Genomic DNA, 20,476 nt, shown 5'->3' on the forward strand with positions numbered 1-20,476 from the left:
TTTCTATTACTACTGAGTTTGTAGATACATGTTGGTTAGACACAATCCATTGCTTCCTTGAGATCATATCCATCTTCATAAACTGGAGACACACTGTGTTCACTTCTGGTTTTAGAGGTCTTGCCAATATAATTCTACCGGTCACATCATACAAATAAGTCATGGTGAACTCGGTATTTTGTAGCTTCACCCAGAATCTCCACTTCAGAACTCTATGGCATTTCTCACCGCAGATATGGAAGGGGATGAATGATGGTCAGGACTGTAAGATCTGAGAAGGAATCATCTGTGTATGCTAATAATGCAGTAGAAGAAAGCTCAAAGTCCATTTTATAGAACTTATAAAGTCCTTTGGAGTCTTTTCTCCATACAGAGCAGTAGTGTCTTTCCTAAGATGAACCTGGTGTTCACCAAGGTGGAAGAAGGAGTAAACTACAAGCTATGAAAAAATGAACAATTTTGAAATTCTTATGGAAATTAATTTTATGTTGGTCCTCTTCTTTTTTAATTTAGTCCTAGACATCAATCTTCCACTTACTCTTGCCTGAAATACATTTTTTCTTCATTTTGAACAGTTCTCAGATAGGACAGGACTATCTTCATTATTCTTATGGAGAAATAAGTAAGATTTACAACCATGCTCACTTTGTTCTGCAAGGGAATAATATCTGAGTAATCTGATTTCAACTGGTTTGAGAGTTGTTCACTCCTCCAACGGTTACTGTGCATAATGCTCTGTATGACTGACTTTCTCCGCTTGATATTGATTATTATCCGTTTCCTTCCTTCCCTATTAGATGGCAGAAGAGCAGAGCTGCAACAGGGCAGTACTTCTGAGGTTTTCTATACAGTCCTAATGAGTAAGGAAATACCTCAAGAAAACTATGGGATTTTGGAGAGTTGAAAGTAATATCTTTTGAACAGTTGGGGGCTACTTTTCTACTCCCTCATATCCGTTCTGCAACTAAGCAGTGATGCACAGTTTTTGAAGCCTGTGCCAAATACCCATGGAAAGAAGCAAGAGTTCTGCCTGCAGCTATTTAGGTAGTAGGTAATGTGAGGTTTCAGAACACTCCAGTCCCTCTGAGTTGAAATGTATCATTTCTGACTTGCAGAAATGATCCAAAGAAGCCCTTACAGACTGCAAAGGAGGGTGAGACAAGGAAGAAGCACTAGTTTTAGAGCATGCCAGCATGACTCACACAATACTGGCATTTGAATATCATCTTCCTATACAGTAACTTGTGAGGTAGTAGAAGCTGAAAAAGATTTCCCAGGAAAACTAAAAAGGACTGCTAGATATTCAAAGAGCCCTTCTTGCACAGCTGTGAAAGGACAAAGAGACTGGCAGAAAATGGAGCTGCAAATCAGAGTGGAAACATCTTTGATTTCGGTGTCAGGACTTTTCTACTTTGTGGAGAAGTGGAGAAAAACAGTAATTTACATACAGCCTTCAGAACTCACTCTTATTTTCCATCATATTCCATCAGCAGAAAATTATTCTTCAAACATGAGGTCAATATCTCAAACATGCCAGCAAAGGACAAATTGGGGGAAAAAAGAAAATAAAGAAAAATAAATCACAAGTCGAATCTTTTGGGACAAAGGCAGAAAACCTCTTGGCTGGACTGATGGAGTGGAGGATTCCCACGTGGAAGAAAGTAATGCTTGCAAAAATCACTGATTAGTTAATTAGTGACATGCAACTGAAATCCATTTGCATTTTTCTTTAAATATTGCAGAAATATTTTCCTTTGATTTCAGAGTAATTCTGTCAATTTTCAAGTTCTGCAGAAGCTAAAATGATGCTTTACAATGGATGCTAGCTGCAGTCTTACCTTAGAAAAAACTATTCCCTCATAAAAATGTATAAACCACAGCATATATTACTAATACTCTGCGAGTGTGATGAAGAGATTGCAATGGATTTCATTTCTGATTTGTACAGTGTGCCTACTCACAAAAAAATTAAAGTAACACTTCTGAATAGCTAGAGACAAGACCCAGTGTATTCACAAGGAGGTGCAGCAAGGGATTGAAAAAAAATAATGAAAAATTGCAGACCTTCTAGGCAAAAGCTGCTAATTAAAAAAAATAAAAATACTATTCTGTTTTTAGAAATTATTTTCTTTCAAGTAATGCATTAACAGGCTCCCTCTTTCCAGAAGAGCTGTACCTGTGAATATTGCCTTTAACACATTCTCTCTTTTGTTGTTCCTCACTTTCAGTTCTTAATATCAGTACCCATAGGACTCAAAGTCGGAACAGAACTAAACAAAATTTGAGACCGAAAATGTCTTGCGAGTTGAATGTTTGGATTATCTTCACCTGCCCAACAAGTTTTACTGACCTTTCAGTCTATGACTTTGCCTATAACATTTCATACCACAACACTTCTTCCTTTTATCCTTTTCATCATAACTTGTGTTTTGTGGGTATTTTTAAGTACATTTGCCTTTGGGGAAAGGACTATGACTTGTCTAGATTTCTGTGACCTACAAATGAACATCACCAAGCTGTAGGCCTAAACTCGTGTCAGATGTAGACTTGCAACAGGAACCTTTTCATAGGGTAGAACTAGGCACGCCAACTTCACGTTAAAGAAGTAAATTTGGTATATAGCAGCTATTTTTAAGGAAATCAGTGAATTGCATAGCCCTGAATACTGATGATTCCTTGTAACATGTGTTGGCTGGAATGCTAACTATTTTCATCAAAATGCCCATGTGTCCCAAAAGATTAGTGTTTAGGTGCCCTACAAAAAATACAGAGCTTCAGTATGAATGAATTGTGATGCTAGATCAAAACAATAATTATTGACTAATGCAAAAAGCTAGCTTGACCCCAGAAAATGTCATCCTATTTCCATTACCAGATCATTTGCCCCCTGAAACTTGTATGTATTTTTAGGAAAATGTGTACATACCACTTACTGCTATTTTAATGACAGATTAGATACAGTGGGTCTCTGAGTGAGCAATGAGAAACATGCTGAGACAGCTGCAAATTTCTCCTAGTGACAGATTAGCCAAAGGCATGGAAAGAGATACCATAGCAACAAAGAGGTTGTCACAAGTGCAATCACTCTTTTCCATGAGTAGTATTTTGCTACAGTCTGTGCACTTACTTATATTGTAATCACATCCTTTTTATGAACTGCAAGGTATTGCTAGTCACTGTATATATGTATATTATTCCTATAAATCTTCATCTGAAATTAAGGTAGAAGGTGAGGAGCCTATAGACAGAGGCTCTAAAGTGAGGCAGGGGGATAGAGCAGTTTCACAGTGAGGTTGTTTCTTACATTTATTCACACAGCCCCTTAAATAATATTAGGAAAAACACTTCCTGTCATTATTTACTACTGACGCATAGCAGATCATTGATTTATCCTGTAAGTATTTCACGTTTCACAGCGGTCAAAGGAAAAGGCAAATTGTTTCATGTGATGGAAGTTAGTAGCAATTTTACACTGAAAAAATGTCGTGTGAGAAATACATTGCCTTATGAGCACTGACTGACCACAACTCCCATACAGCCGGCCTACCGGAAACATCCTAGAATAACCTATACACAACGTTTATATGATGAATTTCTGCTTTTTCTAATTACGTGTCATCACTACTGCTGTTTTTGAAAAGCCTGGAGGAGGAAGAGAAATAAAGACGTGAGGGAAGAGGCTGCCACAATGGCAATATTTCTTTTCAACTTTGGCAGAAAAAAACAGTAATCCTTGTTCCATTTTCTTCCGCTCTGCTGCTGCTTAAAGAGCCTATGCATCTGTTGCTCATGCAGAGAAGCACAGATCAACAACTAACATAGCTGCATTGCTAACACTGATGCCAGGCTCAGTTACAAGAAAAATGCCATTTTCTTCTCATATCCAGGGACACATTTTCGCCCTTTTGTATTATGTTGTCTTACTCAAGCAGTGGTTATGACAGCACTGGTAGTAGTTCAGTCACCACTAATGCTGCCTCCTGATACTGGGAATCACAGTCGCCCACTGCAAAGCATTACTACATAAAGGTACCTAACAGAGGTCTTTTCATTCCTTGTGCTGAAAGGGTTATGAACAGCATATTTTATAAATTGAAACATAAATAAAATTACTGCCTCTCCTTTCAGCAGCTGTAATTAATTTAGAAACAACCCAGCATCTGCAAGTGAGAAAGAGGAGATAAGGTAAAAATGTAAGCAGTATTTATAGATAGCAACAGAACTGCATTGATTTAGAGTACTGGAATGCACATACTGAACACGATTTGGCTTCATGTGCAGCCAGTTGGTGTGTTTGGATGGTACACTTTCTCCTCTTCCAAGAACGTTATTCAATTTTTAGTTTCTTTTAAACTCTGGATGCCATAATGTAAAATTAGATTAAATGGAATATTACAAATATCTGACTTCAGGCTCTCTCCAATATTGTTTTGGAATGCAGATAAACACTCTCAGTATGGATTTCTGTCCATCCCGGCAATATTTCTGTTCTTTTCACACTAGCCGTCTATCTCTGGTATTGATTTGGAAAGCAGATTTGGATTTGGAATGTAGATAAATATACTCAATATGGATTTATTTTTGGCCCTGTAATATTTCTCTTTTATTTCTCTCTGTCCTTGTAATATTTATTTCGTTTTTTTGTAGTACTCTATTTCTAATATTGGTTTGGCATATAGTTATGTAGTAATATATTAGATATTGATTTCTTTTGGTTCTGCAGTGTGCTTTGCCCCACATATTAAAAATAATAGCCAGTTTTCAGAGTGACAATTGCAATTTCTTCTGCCCCTCATAGAAGTGTGGGTGCTCAGCTATTCCAGAAGTTGGATGCTCATTTCTAAAAGATGGCCCTTTATTACCTGTCTGAAAATACTACTTTCACTTGTTTATAGGAAAACATTGTTCACTTTCTCCTTCTAGAGATTTTCAGAGGTTAATAATCAATACCTGCTATGCATTACATCTGATCTTTTTGGTTAATTTATATTATTAGTATTAGTATTATTAGTAGTATTATACCAACAAGTCAGTTCTAAAAGGACATGCACTGGTTGCCAATTTTTGCTGAATAATAGATACTGGACATGTTGCTCATCATAGTATGATTCACCGATTTAGCTCATAGCTGTGTGTCCTCAGAGCATGAACATTTTTGAAACTTTTCTTATATTATATTGCATTTCATAGTGGCCAAAGTCCAAAGCTTCCCAAACTGACAAAGAATGAAGGGGCTTTTTTGATCATCTTCCTATTGAAGACCACACCAAAGAGAGTAAAGCCTCCGAGCCAGCATCTTCCTATTCAACATTAAGTATCTAAATGTTAGGCGCTAAGCTAGTCATCATAGCTTCCCTTTAGAGTTATTAGGGAGACATAAACACCTCCAGAAGATAATTCATCTGACTTATCTTAGGACAAAATGAATTGTCCTCTGGAATTGAACAATTCTCTCCAATACTAAAAAGACAGCCTAGAGCTTAGGCTAGTCATCTCACTCTAGAGAGTCCTAGCCCCAGCAAAGTCCAGCAAATTCCACTCCACATATTTTAACCAGAACTTAGTACTTAGCATTAAACTATGCCTTATTCCACAAGCAATTCTACCAAATCAAACTAAAAGCTTAAGGACAAGGTACTATTTCATTACTGCACAATGGTTCAAAGCTGCGCCAGGGGAGGTTTAGACTGGACATTAGGAAGCATTTCTTTACCGAGAGGGTGGTCAAACACTGGAACAGGCTTCCTGGAGAGGTGGTCGATGCCCCAAGCCTGTCAGTGTTTAAGAGGCATTTGGACAATGCCCTTAAAAACATGCTTTAACTTTTGGTCAGCCCTGAATTGGTCAGGCAGTTGGACTAGATGATCGTTGTAGGTCCCTTCCAACTGAAATAGTCTAGTCTAGTCTAGTCTATTTCACATGAAAAATATCAATGCATATTTCCCTACATCTTCATAAAATATCAGCCCAGGGACACTTCCCCACTCCTGGGCACAAGGGCACACTTCTTGAGTCATGTCGCAGATCCAGGATCTCAAGATGAGACCCAGGATGCACCCCTTTACCTACGTTCCTGTGCCCTAGTTTCTGCAGGAAAGACACATGGGTTTATGGGCTGCCCAGGAGCCATGACATGCTCCAAGCTAGTCCCAGGGTGGATGCCTGGGGAACTGGGACCCAGGAGGCATTGCAGCATGCACTTTCACACAGGTGACATGCAGCTTCTGGTGCTCCTATTTAAAGTCAGCCTCGATTATAATGATAACAGACAATGTACTGTTCTTAAAAATACAAGTAAAGCCTGACGTCTGGATCTGCACTTGAAAAGCCCCTATCCAGAGACCTCTGGTATGGAATACACCCCATAACTGAAAGAAATATGAAATTCTTTCTCCTTAGCTCTTATCTGACTGCAAAATGTTGTTTTCCAGTCTTTGTAAAGGGCTGCTTTGTTTCCTACACACTCATAGCATTTTTTTTAATGTCATTGTCAATTTTATACATAATACTGCTATATTTTGGAGTTTTCAACTGATGGGAAAATTCCCCTGTTTTAAACAGACATTTCTCTTATTTTGCAAAAAGGAAAGGAAGCAAAACCAAGAGAGCTTTTTGAATGAAAATCATTATATTAGAAAAAGGCTGTAAGAAGAAAAAATATTTCAAAGGTAAAAAAAATTCTTTGGATTTTTCCTTTTTTTAACACTTTTGTCATCATTTAAAGAGGGTAACGTGACAAAATTTTTGTGTTTATTTATCAAAACATTGAGGCTAGCCATATAGAAAAATATTCAATTGCTTCCTCTCACAACAGTTTCTCAGTCTGGAGGGGAATGCCACAATGTGCCTGGTAAATCTCAGCTATGCACATAATCACTTAATAATTCTCCTGATGTGTTCCTGAACATCCTCTTTTGTTGTGGTATAATGCTCAGGAACAAAAACACGCATTTCTTTATATGAAGTCAAAAAAATTACTGTTTCAGCTAAATTGTCATTGACTTTTTTCCCTTTCCCCTCCTGCAGGCTACACAGACCCAAAATAGTCAATTCTAAACCAGCACAAGTTAACTCAGTACTCAGCTTATTCATACACACTTTCCCCTCCATATTCATTCCTTTTCCATGGTTAACTCCAATGTCAGCCCCCTCCCACTAATATGCAGACAAATTAGCAAAAACAGTTTAATTTTTCCATAATACTCGTTTTTGCATTCTGAAGGTAAATTATTTCCACCTGACTTTTCTTAACATTTGAATTCTGAGTACCATAACTTTCATGCTATTTCTAATTCATTATTCATGTATTACCTTATTAGATCCCCATATCTGAACAAAACGCAAAACCTCAAGTAGACCACATTTTTAAAAATCAATTAGTTTTCTCCCATTATTCACTTGGCCTTTTTGCTTAGTGACTGATACCATAAGTATTAAGAAGTTGGTATCATCATTTTTTACAACAGTGTGATTAAATATGTTAACAGAGGTGGACTAGCAAAATACCTCCTTCCTCCACTAGTTTTATCTCTAACGTAATGCTTAATTATTAACAGCTTGAGATGTGGAAACGTAGGTGCTGCTTTTGAACTTGGTATCCTGTAGAAGAGAAAGTAGTACTTCAGCAGTTAATTGGGTTACTTTTTCTGCACACGAAGGAGGCAAACTTACAGAAAATGTTTGGAGGTGAATATAGACTTTCTTAGACCTTTCAGGAAAGCCTTCACAAGGCTTTTCTGCAATACACTTAAATCACCCAAGCTGTTCAGTTCCCTTTGTTTCGTTATGCTTTTACATTATACATGATAATCACATATGGGTTACTTCATTCGACAATCAGAAACTTATTATTCATGACTTCTTAATACTGACTGTCTGTACAGTTCTTTTTATTTTTCTCAAAATAGGGGGTTTTGAAACCACAGAGCACTTTAGAATTTTTTCTTTTATTTATATAGGTTTGGGGTAGCAGAAAGAGGAGCTACAAAAATATTGTAGTCACTACATATTAGGGAAAAGTACTTGCTTTTTGATAATAAGTTACTCTCTTAACACAAAGAATCACTCACATTTCCAAGAGCAATGTATATTTTTCTGGGCATCAGAATGACAGCTGTTAAAATCTCAGCCTCCTGTGTCTGGAAAGACAGAGACCTTCATTCACGTGCCACCTGGTTTCAGTAACTGAGACCAACTCTCTGTCAGAAATTTGAATTCAAGCTTGCTATTGTCTCAAAACAGCTTTGCAGCTGTGTGGGAAATGAAGGAAGAAGGGGCAAACATATAATATCTGGACAAACTAGAAGGCAGAACAAATAGTGGGGGATTTAAGGGGATTAGTATTTTCCATTTAGTGGTGGTAGGTCTGCAAGCAGGTTATGGTAACCATTGTACTGAATCAGTGTGTATGATGGCAAATAGAGAAAAGGACTGGCTTTTTCATAGCTTCATTTCTGAAGAGGTATGAAATGAGACCTGAGGATTGCCACCATCCATGGAGGACAAGAAAAGTCCAACTCCTGCAAAGAACCAGACCTATGAGTCTGCAACAGAGGCATAAGCTCTTGAGGACAAGAGCCTTGGGCTTCTGTTCTGTCCTAACAGTGGACAGAACTTCATAACTTTGACCAATGTAGAAAAAACTATCTTCTGACAAAATGTTAGGAAGAAATCTCCCCAAGGGGATTCTAATTGATATCTCCCCTTTTTGTGACCTCTTTTTTCCTACAGAAACGTAATCCAGACACACATTTTTACTTACTGCTTGTTAAACACTCACATTAAATATAAAATGGCATGCGTTCTTTAACATTAATAGTGCCATGTAGTAGTAGCCAGGACAAATTTCAAAACACACACACACACACATAACTCTTTTCTATTTCTATTACTATTATTCAATTCTATCTAGCTCCTTTTGGAGCTACACGTTTTATATGCATATAATCAGATTTGCATTGGCATGTACAAAGTTAAGTGTGGGCAGCATTCAAGCAAGGTCAGCTTCAGAAGAAACACATTTGAAAGAGGACTCAGGAGTGTAATTGTATATCAAACATTTAGGAAGTATCCTTCCTTCAAAGAATGTCAAAATGTTTTAAAGACATACATACAGAAACTGAGACATGTAGAGCTCTCTGCAGAACAGAAGGAATATAATTCACTTAGTACATACTACATTTCACTACCACCAAGGTGTACCAGAAATTTAGTGCTTATGCAAGGAGGTTTTCAATCAAATGACACAGACACTCAAACACCTGCATAGAGTAAACACCACACTAGCAAATTATGGCCTGACACTGCAAACAATTACTAAATACTTACAAGGAAAACCAATCATCAGTATGTGTGGTGGGGTGTAGGGGTGAAGGTGTTTATGTTTACACACATGCATGTGTGACTTCAGAGTGTGTTTTAATCTGTTTTATGTTGATGAAGAACTGTGTTGACCCTATAGAGATACAACACTGTAGTTTCAGGAAGTTTGAGTGTTTAATGCTTATCTGAAGAATTTGTTATTCTTCTCTTTCTGTTAGCTGCTAAAATCTGAGACGACAGCAGGCTTACTTTGTTTTCAGGCATTGTATATGATGAATTATATATATGATCTATTTCTGTTAATGCAATTTTGAACCAATAATATAAAAAGTGTCAAATGGAGAAAAGGAACTCACTGAAACTCTGTCAAAATTTTTTAGTAAATCCCAGTCATACAAGACAGAAAGAACCAGAAGATCATACTGTCATGACACATCAAATGCTTACCGTACTCAGCAGTTTCTATGTAGAAACATGGTAATTCCATGTTATTGATAAAAATGCACTTGTATGCTATCCTGTGAATGAAGAGCTTAGCAGGGTGTATAGACTGTGCAACTGGTTTCAGAGAGAAATACATATCAGATTATAATACATTTGATGACTGCTGGTAGCTGAAAAAGGGGTCAGCTCTACTGTCTCCACTGCTTACCTGAGAAGGTCTGGCACACTGCTTACCATGTTCAAGCAATTGCAAAGTGTGCTGAGAAAAGTGTGCAGGACCAGGAAGTCCAATCCCAGTATGACTCTCTTCCCACACTTCTTCAGTCTTCTCAGCTGATGTCTTCTATGTGCACCCCGTTTCCTGTGCAATTTTTTTTTTTTCACCTGTTGGTAACATGTAAGGTTGGTATCATACCTACCCTAGTTGTTTTCACTTTATTCCCAGAGGAACAGCTCCATCCCTTACGATCTGGAAGGACTTTACATTCCTCCCCTTCAAGACATGGTTGCATGTGGCACCACCATTTCTGCTCCACTATTGAAGCTACAAGAGAGGAACACAAACACATTTTGTTGAAATGCACACTTCAATGTGTCATTATGTTGCTACATTTCTTTTATTTTCCAGGAAAATGTTAGAAATATATTGACTGACAGCTAGTCTGTGATTTTCAGCCAGCTCAGAATCTTCATAAGAAATTAGGTCTCAATTTGCACAAGGTGCTACGTGCTTCAAAGTCAATCTCTTTACTGTGGTTTATTTCTAATTTACTGCAGTTCAGGAACTAATTTCACAGCATTTCTTTCCAACCCTCATTTTTTCCTGCTCAGCCAGATTTCAAAGTTTTAAGCAGAATATCTTCTTTTGAGGTAGTGTATTTTTCCTGATCTACTATATAGTCTAGCACAGCCTGATTAAAATTATTCCCCAATGATGACATACTTACGCTTCTCTGACAGCCAACAACATATCAACAGTAAAGAGATCATGTAAAGGGTGAATCCATCCTGCTCCTCTTTCAGAGAAAGAGATGTGAAAAATCAGCTAGTATTTTCCCGAATAAAACATATGAGCCTATGCCAGATTTGTTAAGTAAAGCATTAATATTGTACTGTGAATAGGAAAAATAGTGTTGGTCTGAAAAGACTAAAAAACAGCCAGAACTGTGTTCTGTTTGTTTGCTTGTTTTTTCCTGTATGATAAAAATAAATATAAAACACTTTTACTTAAGTGATTTTCATACAACTCCGAGGGCACTCTGCTAGTTAGATCAAATTTAGCTTCTCAAGAGGTCTCTTTCACTGGCATCTAATAATTTTGCTTAGCATTTCCACAGAGTAATAGCAAATAATTCATTTTTCCCATCTTCCTCCCATTCACCTTGGGCATGCCCTTCAAAAGGCAGAAGGCTTCCTACTCTTATTTTAAATAGCTAACTGTAATGGTGTGGTTCTCATTGATGACATTAAGCGAGCAAAACCCCCTAGGAACATGCAACGAAAGGAAGCAATAGAGTAGTCGCACCATCAACACAAGAAGGAGCTGCCCGGGTGGTACCTGCTACCTGCCCAGGGAAGCAGGAGCACTTCACCGTCTGTGATCTTTCTTCTATCTTGTTCTTATTGCAACATCTGTGGAGCGCCACCACTTCACAGGTCCCAGTTTTAACATGGTGAGCTGTGAAAATAAGAAGATGAACAATTTTATAACATTGTGAGGTAGTATCATACCATTTGTTGGGTTTTTTTTTTAATTAGAAATGCATTAAACTTGGCTTTTAAGGCAATCTGCCATGCATGAAGCTCGAATTACAATGGTACTAACACTAGAATGTAAAGCTGGTTTATTTTCCAAATGTAGTATAACTATCTCAGGCAGAAAACACTGGCTAAAGAACAATTGGAGAAGACTGCATATGGGACTGTTCCAGTGAAGCAGGAAGCAGAAACATTATAAAACTAACCTAGAAACTATATTAATTTCTGAACTCCCATAAACAGCTGTGTATCTCTACCAAGATGCTTTTTTCTTTTCTCTAAGGGAGAAATCTTGGAATGGAAGTGTATCAATGTTAAAATACCCATACATGCATATGTTTTCAGAATCTATGTCTCCAGACTTTATGTCCAGGGCAAATGCAGTTCTTGATATGATATCCCAAAACTTTCCTACAGATGGACAGAGAAGAACTGGCAGGATACAGGGACAGCCCTCAAACAAAACCCAGAAATAAAATCTACTAAGGAATCACATTTTAAATCTTTCTGCTTGGCACTGCAAAGAAAGTCTGGGAACACGGGGAACCAAATTTTTCAAACACGGGGAGGCAACAGGACAATCTTCATTATCCCATATCCAGTACCCATCACCCCCACCCATGCTGCTCTAACTGATCACCAGAATCATGCTACTGGAGTCCTAGGAGAGGACCAATTTGGTAAGAGGAGAACTACCAAACGACCCTTTCTGGTTCAGCAGCCAGTTACCAAAGGATCTGGAGTTCAGAAAAAGTCATTTTAACTGAACTTTCAGTGGTGATTGATACAAGACCAGATATTTCTGGAGATAGTTCAATTCCATCAGAAGGAAGAGAGAAAGAAATCTGAACTTTTAGCTGGTATTGACCTACAACCTTGTACAGGGAGGAATATTAATTATGCAAAGCAATATGTGTTTTAACAGTACCCCTAAGTCCTCTATTTTTTCTGCTGTATAACTTTTTGTATGCTTTATGCAAAGCCTATGTACTGAACACTTCAGCTACCTTTTATATCCCTAACGGCAAACAATAAATGACAGCTTCCACAAGGAGAAGGCCCTACTAATAGGCTTTCAGGGGCCCAACACTGATCCCTGGCTCCAGTCAGTTGTTATTGCAGAGTATCAGCTCCCAAAAGGGCTGAGGAAGGAAAACAAACTTGATGTAGGCTATGGACCCCAAGAATGTGCCTAGAGGCAAAAGCCACAGGCAGCAATTAGACTTCTGGGTCTTCATCAACAAAACATAAACTACTAAACATTTCATGCAGGCAATTATGTGTTTTTCAGTAGAACAAAGTCCACTGAACAGTCTGTGATCTTTGTTGTCATTCACTGCATCATATTATGTCAGGTTAGATTATACTTTATCACATGATGCTGTACTACAGCTGAAATGATATAACACAATGCGAACAATTAACCCATGATCCATCATATTGTGATACACCAAAATGTTACACATAAATCAGAAATCTAGGAGAAAAAAAATGGTTTTGCATAAAAATGCTTTTCTTTGTTTTTTAACTATTTATCACTTGTAATTCAATAGAGGATGAGGAAAGCAGTTCATACTCTCTGTGTGAACTTTGCAGTCTCTGGAATTTTCATACCTTTGATGATGAGCAAGTATTTTTACAGCTACCAGCACAGTCTGTTGTAAAAATTATTTTTAATTATTTTTCAAACAATTTCACTGGTATATATGCCAATAAAACAATTTAAATAAATACATTCATTTTTCTCAATAAAACTGTTATAAGTTTTTTTATTTGTGAATATGTTAAAAAATTATTCTAGGATCTATTTCTAATGTATAATATATAGTAGAACAAAAACATGCCGCTTTTGTAAGTTCACATTATTTTTTATTTTGATAGGCAATTACACATCTTATACCCACACATGTTAACACAAATTCATTTATTTGTATTTTATGATAGGTACATAAAAAACCCAGACACTGAGTCTAAAAAAGAAAGTAAATTTCGTGGTACGATGTGAACTTTGTCCCACTTAATTTTTCAGTATATTAGTTTTCAGTCCATATTTGTATTCCGATGTGTATCACTGATCCTGAAATGTTGTCATCCTCACGCTCTTATTAAATAGCTTTACACAGCTCTACCAGGTCTACAGAAATGCCATAATATACCTGCTAAGAGAAAATAAAGTACAATGTGCACCAATAGCCATATGGAACGGCAGCCAGTTAAAAAAACTGTTGTAAAATGCTGTGAGGGAAATGTTCATACTGAAACAAAATTTTTGAAAGACTTGGTTTGTAGTAATTAGGGAGAGAAAAACAGGCATTTTAAGACTTTTATGGTAAAAGAGTGTAATTAAATGAAACGGTCACTTACATTCACGTACAATACAGAAAAGCATTTCAAAGGGTGAAAAGATGTGAAAATGGGAGAGAACAAAAAATAATCACATACTATTGATAGTATTTTGGGGAATCTTTAATAAAGCTGCTTTGAAATTTTCTGAGTATAAAACCAAAACAACCTAGAAAAGTATACAAAGATATTTCAAACATTGAAAATGTAGGCCAACCATCCTCTAGTTTCTATTTACCATCTAGAGCATGCAATGAATATTTCTTGAGAGGGAATGTAGGGATTTCAGCTCCTTATGCTATCAAATAATTAAGTTCCAGTGCAGTAAGTACAGTATCTGTCACATTCATGTGAAACGAAAGCCTCTATACAGTAGATAAAGGATTTCCCACAACCTAATACAAATTAACCTCATTAAGCCACTGAACCATTCCACGAAAGGAGGATAGTACTTTAGGAGTGTCGTGGTTTAACCCCAGCCAGCAACTAAGCCCCACACAGCCATTTGCTCACTCCCCCCCAGTGGGATGGGGGAGAGAATTAGAAGACTGAAAATGAGAAAACTCATGGGCTGAGATAAAGACAGTTTCACAGGTAAAGCAAAGCAAAACAAGGAATTCATTCACTACTTCCCATCGGCAGGCAGGTGTTCAGCCATCTCCAGGAAAGCAGGGCTCCATCACACGTAATCGTTATTTGGGAAGACAATCGCCATCACTCCGAACGTCCCCCCTTCCTTCTTCTTCCCCCAGCTTTATATGCTGAGCATGACGTCATATGGCATGGAATATCCCTTTGATCAGTTGGGGTCAGCTGTCCCAGCTGTGTCCCCTCCCAGCTTCTTGTGCACACCCAGCCTACTCACTGGTGGGGCAGTCTGAGAAGCAGAAAAGGCCTCGACTCTGTGTAAGCACTGCTCAGCAGTAACGAAAACATCTCTGTATTATCAACACTGTTTCCAGCACAAATCCAACACATAGCCCCATACTAACCACTGTGAAGAAAATTAACTCTACCCCAGCCAAAATCATCACAAGGAGATTTCCGTTTTGGTTTTGTTTCTTTTTCTCCTAGCACAGACTTCAAAGTATGCTGCTTGCTTTACAGAAAATGTTTGAGGAACTGAATGTCATTTCTGGAATCCTACAGAAATTCATTATTCAAAACCACAGCAAACACTCAGTTCTGCATTCTCTGCTAATACAAGTAATCCTTCCTGAAATCAATGTGAAGAAGGACTGAAGAGACTCAGAGATATCAATGTGTACAGACTGTGAAGTTTTCCTGATGATTATGCATAACATAAAATATGTATATATTATGTTCCAGAAGATGTAACACTGTATGATGAGAGCGTAACTTGGAAAACAGACATAACCCTATCTCACCCATTAACGGTATATCCTGTAATTAACCTGCCACTTTTATATCATTTTTCATGTAGTGAAATCATCAATAGCTGTCTCATAAATCAGTATGATACCGGTACACCAAAAATGTAAGTGTTTATAATCAAGCTCCTGGAAAAAATAAAGTTAAGTAATTATTAGTAACAAGCGATAGGACGAGAGGAAATGGCCTCAAGTTGCGGCAGGGGAGGTTTAGATTGGATGTAAGGAAAAATTTCTTTACTGAAAGAGTGGTGAAACATTGGAACAGGCTGCCCAGGGAAGTGGTGGAGTCCCCATCCCTGGAGGTATTTAAAAGACGTGTAGATGAGGCGCTTAGGGACATGGTTTAGTGGGCATGGTGGTGGTGGGTTGACGGTTGGACTCGATGATCTTATAGGTCTTTTCCAACCTCAATGATTCTATGATTCTATGATTATTCCTCATTTTACGTAAAATTGAATGCACTTAAAGAGTATGCTTAAACATACACAGCAAAGACCTTTAAATATATATAAATTCTACCTGTTCTTGTTCCTTCATGGTAACTTTAAATTTCTTCAGGTGAATGAAATTTCAGTCATATTTGCACAGTGCATCTGGCACTAAGTTATGGCCCTTACTCCTCTACCTCTGTGGGAAGGTGGTTCCAGGCAAGAAGGCAAGTTACTGTTCAAGATTATTATTTTGCAACTCACAAATGTGAATATAACGTATTTAGTGTAGATACAGTGTTATACACAAACCTAGCATTAAATCAAGGGAAGTCTTCTGAATTCCATTGTTTGTTATGATCACCATTTCCTAACCTTGCCACTTAAACATTCATGTTCAATTCTGACACCCATTTGCTTGGCTGTTTGAACCTTTTCTTTCCTGAAAGTTGCACAGGTCATGCATTAACACATACACTGGCCATTAACAGAGAGGAAGAAGTCATGTTGCCATGGACCAGGTGAAATAAAGTCATGGGGTGTTTCTGTCCTCAGGTTCCCCATCATTGCAGTAGCCATGTACAAACAGTGGAAAAAAACATCAAAAAGGTTCTATTATATGCTCTCCGCAAAGACACTGGCACAACTGAGTGATACACCTAAACCAGGCTAATGACTAACAGCTACTGGAAGAAAAAGAAGACCTCTTGTCCCTTTTCCCACACTCTTTCATCCCTTGCTTGCATGAACACTGTCATTTGATGGTGACGACGGTAAGCCAGGGATTTAGACTGGCAGAAGAATATCCCCTTTTTTGTAGGGCTAGCTCTCTACTGGTTTAGCTCCTACAGCTGGGTGCAGAGACTAGTGAGAAGCAGTTTCAGCTATAGGGAAGCAGCAGGAGCAGGCAGCCATGGATACTTGATTACCTCCTTCTGCGGAAACCAGTTCCTATATCGGCTTACAGGCACTGCAGCTCTGCACTCTTACATGGAATAAATGTTATCTTATTTTATTCCATTTCAGGTAATTCCTCTGAGGTCAGAGAGACTATGTAAAGTGTGCAAAGCTTTGTTTGCTTCAGCCTGGGTGACTTTTAAAGCTTTTCACAAAAACAAAGCTTTAGATGAAACAAGATGCAACAGACCAGCAATAAGGAGAAGAACGGAAATTACTCTTAGCCATGAGTTTCAATCCAGATTACATCCAATATTATTCAGACTCTGGACTTTTTGTCATCTTGGGTATAATCAGGAAGATGTCCCATATGAAATACTATAGTGACCCAGTCTTTCAAAGTAGGCACATAAGTAGTCTTTATTTATGTAAACCATATCCACATGAGTAATTGCATTGACTACAATGGAACTACTTTTTTTAATAAACATCTGCAAGGAAAAACAAACAATATTTCAGCAGATTATCAACCTGCTTTATCCGTTTCCCTGAGTGATTAGTCACAATATTCAAACAAGTGTGTGAGGGGCAGTTATTGATATCAGAAAAATAAATAAAATTAGTGGTTATAATGTACCATTTTCCAGATTAGGCTCTAAATCACTGTCCTATTCTTAAGTGACCAGGAAAATAGTGGGTTTTCTTCTTCACATAGTCTATTTGCTTTGTTCATACTGATTGACATGGAAAACAAATGTAGGTTATCTTTCGGCTACACTTCAGCAATTTCAATGTGTCATATCAGTCTCAGTGTGTCACTGTAGATAGAAAGGATACAAATAAACTTGCAAAATCTCTCACACAAAAAAACGCACACTCGCACACAGTATTGTTGCATTTTTTCAATAGTTTAATAAGTGTTAGTAGCTGCCACATCTAAGCAATCAAAATCCTATGCAACCACAGCTAAGCCAGGATTTCCATCTAAACTTTCTCTGTTTAAACATCAGACAAAGATATATGAAAAGAAGTACACTGTCCAGTTCCTTCATTCAATTAATTTCAATATTTTTCAATATTTTCTGTTATATCCACCTAACAGCTGGCAGGGAGAAACCTGAATTTGGTTTATTCACACTCTATCAGCAATGGTGGTGATATTGCTGCAGTTGTGTGATCCAAGAACATAAGCAATGTGAAGCTTTTTGTTAAAGATAAAATCTTTGATTTGACCAGTCATCAGTGTAATTGGGAAAAAGGCAGACAAGATTTTGAGAACACAAGCTTCGGTTTGCTTGTGTGAACACAAAACAAAGCACACTTTCATTTCAGCTCCATGGGCCAGGGGGAGAACTGGCAGCACAGACATCAGGAAAAGCAGAGACGTTTCCCACACCAGCCGTAATCTCATTACCTCTGGCATGCAGCAAGCCACTGACTCCCAAAGAAGCAGTGGTAGATGCACATTGACAGGAACCTTAGTGAACACGACCTTTAAAGATCAGATTCAAAACCCTTTGAAAACAATGGCTTTGGTTTGATCAGTGGTTTTGGATCGAGTTAAATTTGTTTATTTTCAATAAAGGTGACCTGGATTTGCAACTGAGATATTTATTCTGATGATTTCATATGTAGCACCTATTACAGTGATTGAGCAAATGATGACATGTAGTCTAGATATGTGACTGAAAAGTATGATGAATTAAGATTATTAAATCATGTTTTAAACCATCATTAGAGTTGTCACGTGTTTTTCATTGAACAGTTCATTTACTAAAACTACAGTTTCCAAGCAGTGTAACTATTTTTGAAATCTAGTCGAATTTGGTTACACACTGAACCTAAAAGTAGGCATCCTCAAAAGGAGGCAAAAAAAAAAGTTTCCACATTTTTTTTTAATTTTTTTACAATATTTTTTATTGCTATGACAAACAAGGGATTTTTTAAATTGTAAAAATTCTCAAAACAAAGCAAAATATTTTCTTTTATTTGGAAAAAAACCTACTTGGTACTTTTCTTCCCCCCCCCCCCCTCATTTGGCCAGTGAACTGAAAAATCAATTACAGACACAGCAGTAATTCTCGTGTCCTCAGTGGTGACAATGAGGCATGCCACAGTTGTGGTACATCTCAAGAAAGGCACTCACGCTGCTTTATTTTCCAGATGACACATGGTGTTGCGCTATAGAATCAGCAGGAAAAAATGATAATTTTGTGCTGTCTTATTCTGCACTATCATTACATTTCACATGGCTACTTAAAAACTTATTTAGCTATCTATTCCATTGATGCCCACGCACATTTAAAACATTCACGTAATTCAAAAGTAGTGTACAACTAAAAACAAATACCAAATTTTACTTTGAAAGATAAAATTTTTTGTAGAGAGAAGCTGCTCTCCAAGTCTCTTGAGGATCCCTTTTCCAAATACCTAGAACTGGGGATGTGCCAAATAGCCCTCACCTTGGCACAGCGATTGGCTAAACATGGAGACACTGGAGGACCAGAGGAGCTGCAGGATACTAATGAGCACCAACGGAGCACCCTGATCTGCTGCTCCCAGTGCCATCCACGGGGAGCAATCAGCCCCTGGGCCTTGTAGGAAACTCACCGAGATGAGTCAACCCAAGAAAGTGCCTCCCCAAAAAGCCTTGCAGACTAAAGGGAGCTACTGCCTACAAGGGTATAGGACCTGTTACTGGATGAAGGGGGAACAGAATTTTGGGACTGTGTAAAATTTGCCATCAGACATTTTGTAGAAACATCTGAGACTCATCATGGGATGCTTAGTGGAAGGACCAGGGGCAGGGAATGGGAGGGTGTCAGGGTGGACTGGGGAGGAACAAGCATGAGTCAATAAAGGGGACAGGATAAGAGGGGCCAGTGAAGTATAAACAGCAACTGATCCATACACTTGCCTAGTTGAGCCTTGTGCTCAAACACTATAAGCTATCCTACATTCTCATTAAATACTATTTCTATCTTTTTTGTGGGTGAACTCTCTTCTCTAAGTGGGTGTGCGTAAATGCTAGGGAAATTTAAGCCAGACTAGTTGGTGATAGCTTAAGAGATCTGATTACCTGCAATTGGCATGAGATCACAAACCTCATGGGCTCATGAATCCAAGTGAAAGCAGCTGTCAATATGGGGGCACCTTGGACCAGCTACCAGTCAGACTGAGTGTCTAAGACCAGCTACTGGAGTGATCCATTTTGTGTATTTGTATACATATCTATCTCCCCCCACTAGCAGATTTCAAACCTAATCAGCCAGCGAAGAGGAAGAGGATTGGGCCGTCCATTGCATGATTGCTGTGTACGTTAATGTGGGTGCCAGGAAAATTATTTTGTTTTGTCTGCCGTGATCTCTGTGGCTGGCTCTGTGTGTACTCTGTGTGTACTCATGTGTGAGTCTGCGTGTCTATATGTTCATCCATATGTGTCTAAGGAGCATACATGCTCAGCCTCATCATTGGCAGAACCTGGGGATAAGGAGCCACAGCAGCTTCACATCTACTCAGCTAATGTATTCACCAACCTCTAACGGATGCGAGCATTAGAAATCTTTTGGAAAGAAAAAATACACAAGGAAGACAGAGGCAGCATTTGGCAAAATCACATTTAACCCTCAACCTTTGCTTCTAAGAAATGTACACAGACTGTCAAGATATTTCTCTCATATCAGGCAGGTTACCTGCTAGATCAGCAGATCAATAGCTGTTGAGAGGCACATGCCAAAACACTGCAGTGAGTCAAGCAGAAGAGTTGCCCTGTTTGATCAGAACAGTCCATCCCACGCCAGAGGCCATGCAGACCTCTCTTTTGCTTGATTTGGGTAATGCTGTGATGTGGACAACTTCTTCCCACGCAAATATCTCCTAAACCCCTACAAA

General features: G+C 38.2%; 1 protein-coding gene across 2 annotated transcripts in view; it reads right to left on the reverse strand.

The window, feature by feature from the left end:
- Nucleotides 1-20,476, reverse strand: part of TAFA2 (TAFA chemokine like family member 2) — a 195,937-nt gene that overhangs the window by 13,542 nt on the left and 161,919 nt on the right. For both annotated transcript variants that reach the window (XR_012994744.1, XM_076331955.1), the window contains exons 3-4: nt 11,291-11,443; nt 10,185-10,309 (exon numbers count right to left, since the gene is read on the reverse strand). Coding sequence is in view for 1 of the 2 variants with exons in the window: in XM_076331955.1 (XP_076188070.1) it covers nt 10,185-10,309; nt 11,291-11,443 (278 nt within the window). In the remaining variant the exon portion in view is untranslated. The remainder of the gene's footprint in view (nt 1-10,184; nt 10,310-11,290; nt 11,444-20,476) is intronic.

This window comes from Aptenodytes patagonicus, chromosome 1 (genome assembly GCF_965638725.1).
Source record: "Aptenodytes patagonicus chromosome 1, bAptPat1.pri.cur, whole genome shotgun sequence".
Lineage (NCBI taxonomy): Eukaryota > Metazoa > Chordata > Aves > Sphenisciformes > Spheniscidae > Aptenodytes > Aptenodytes patagonicus.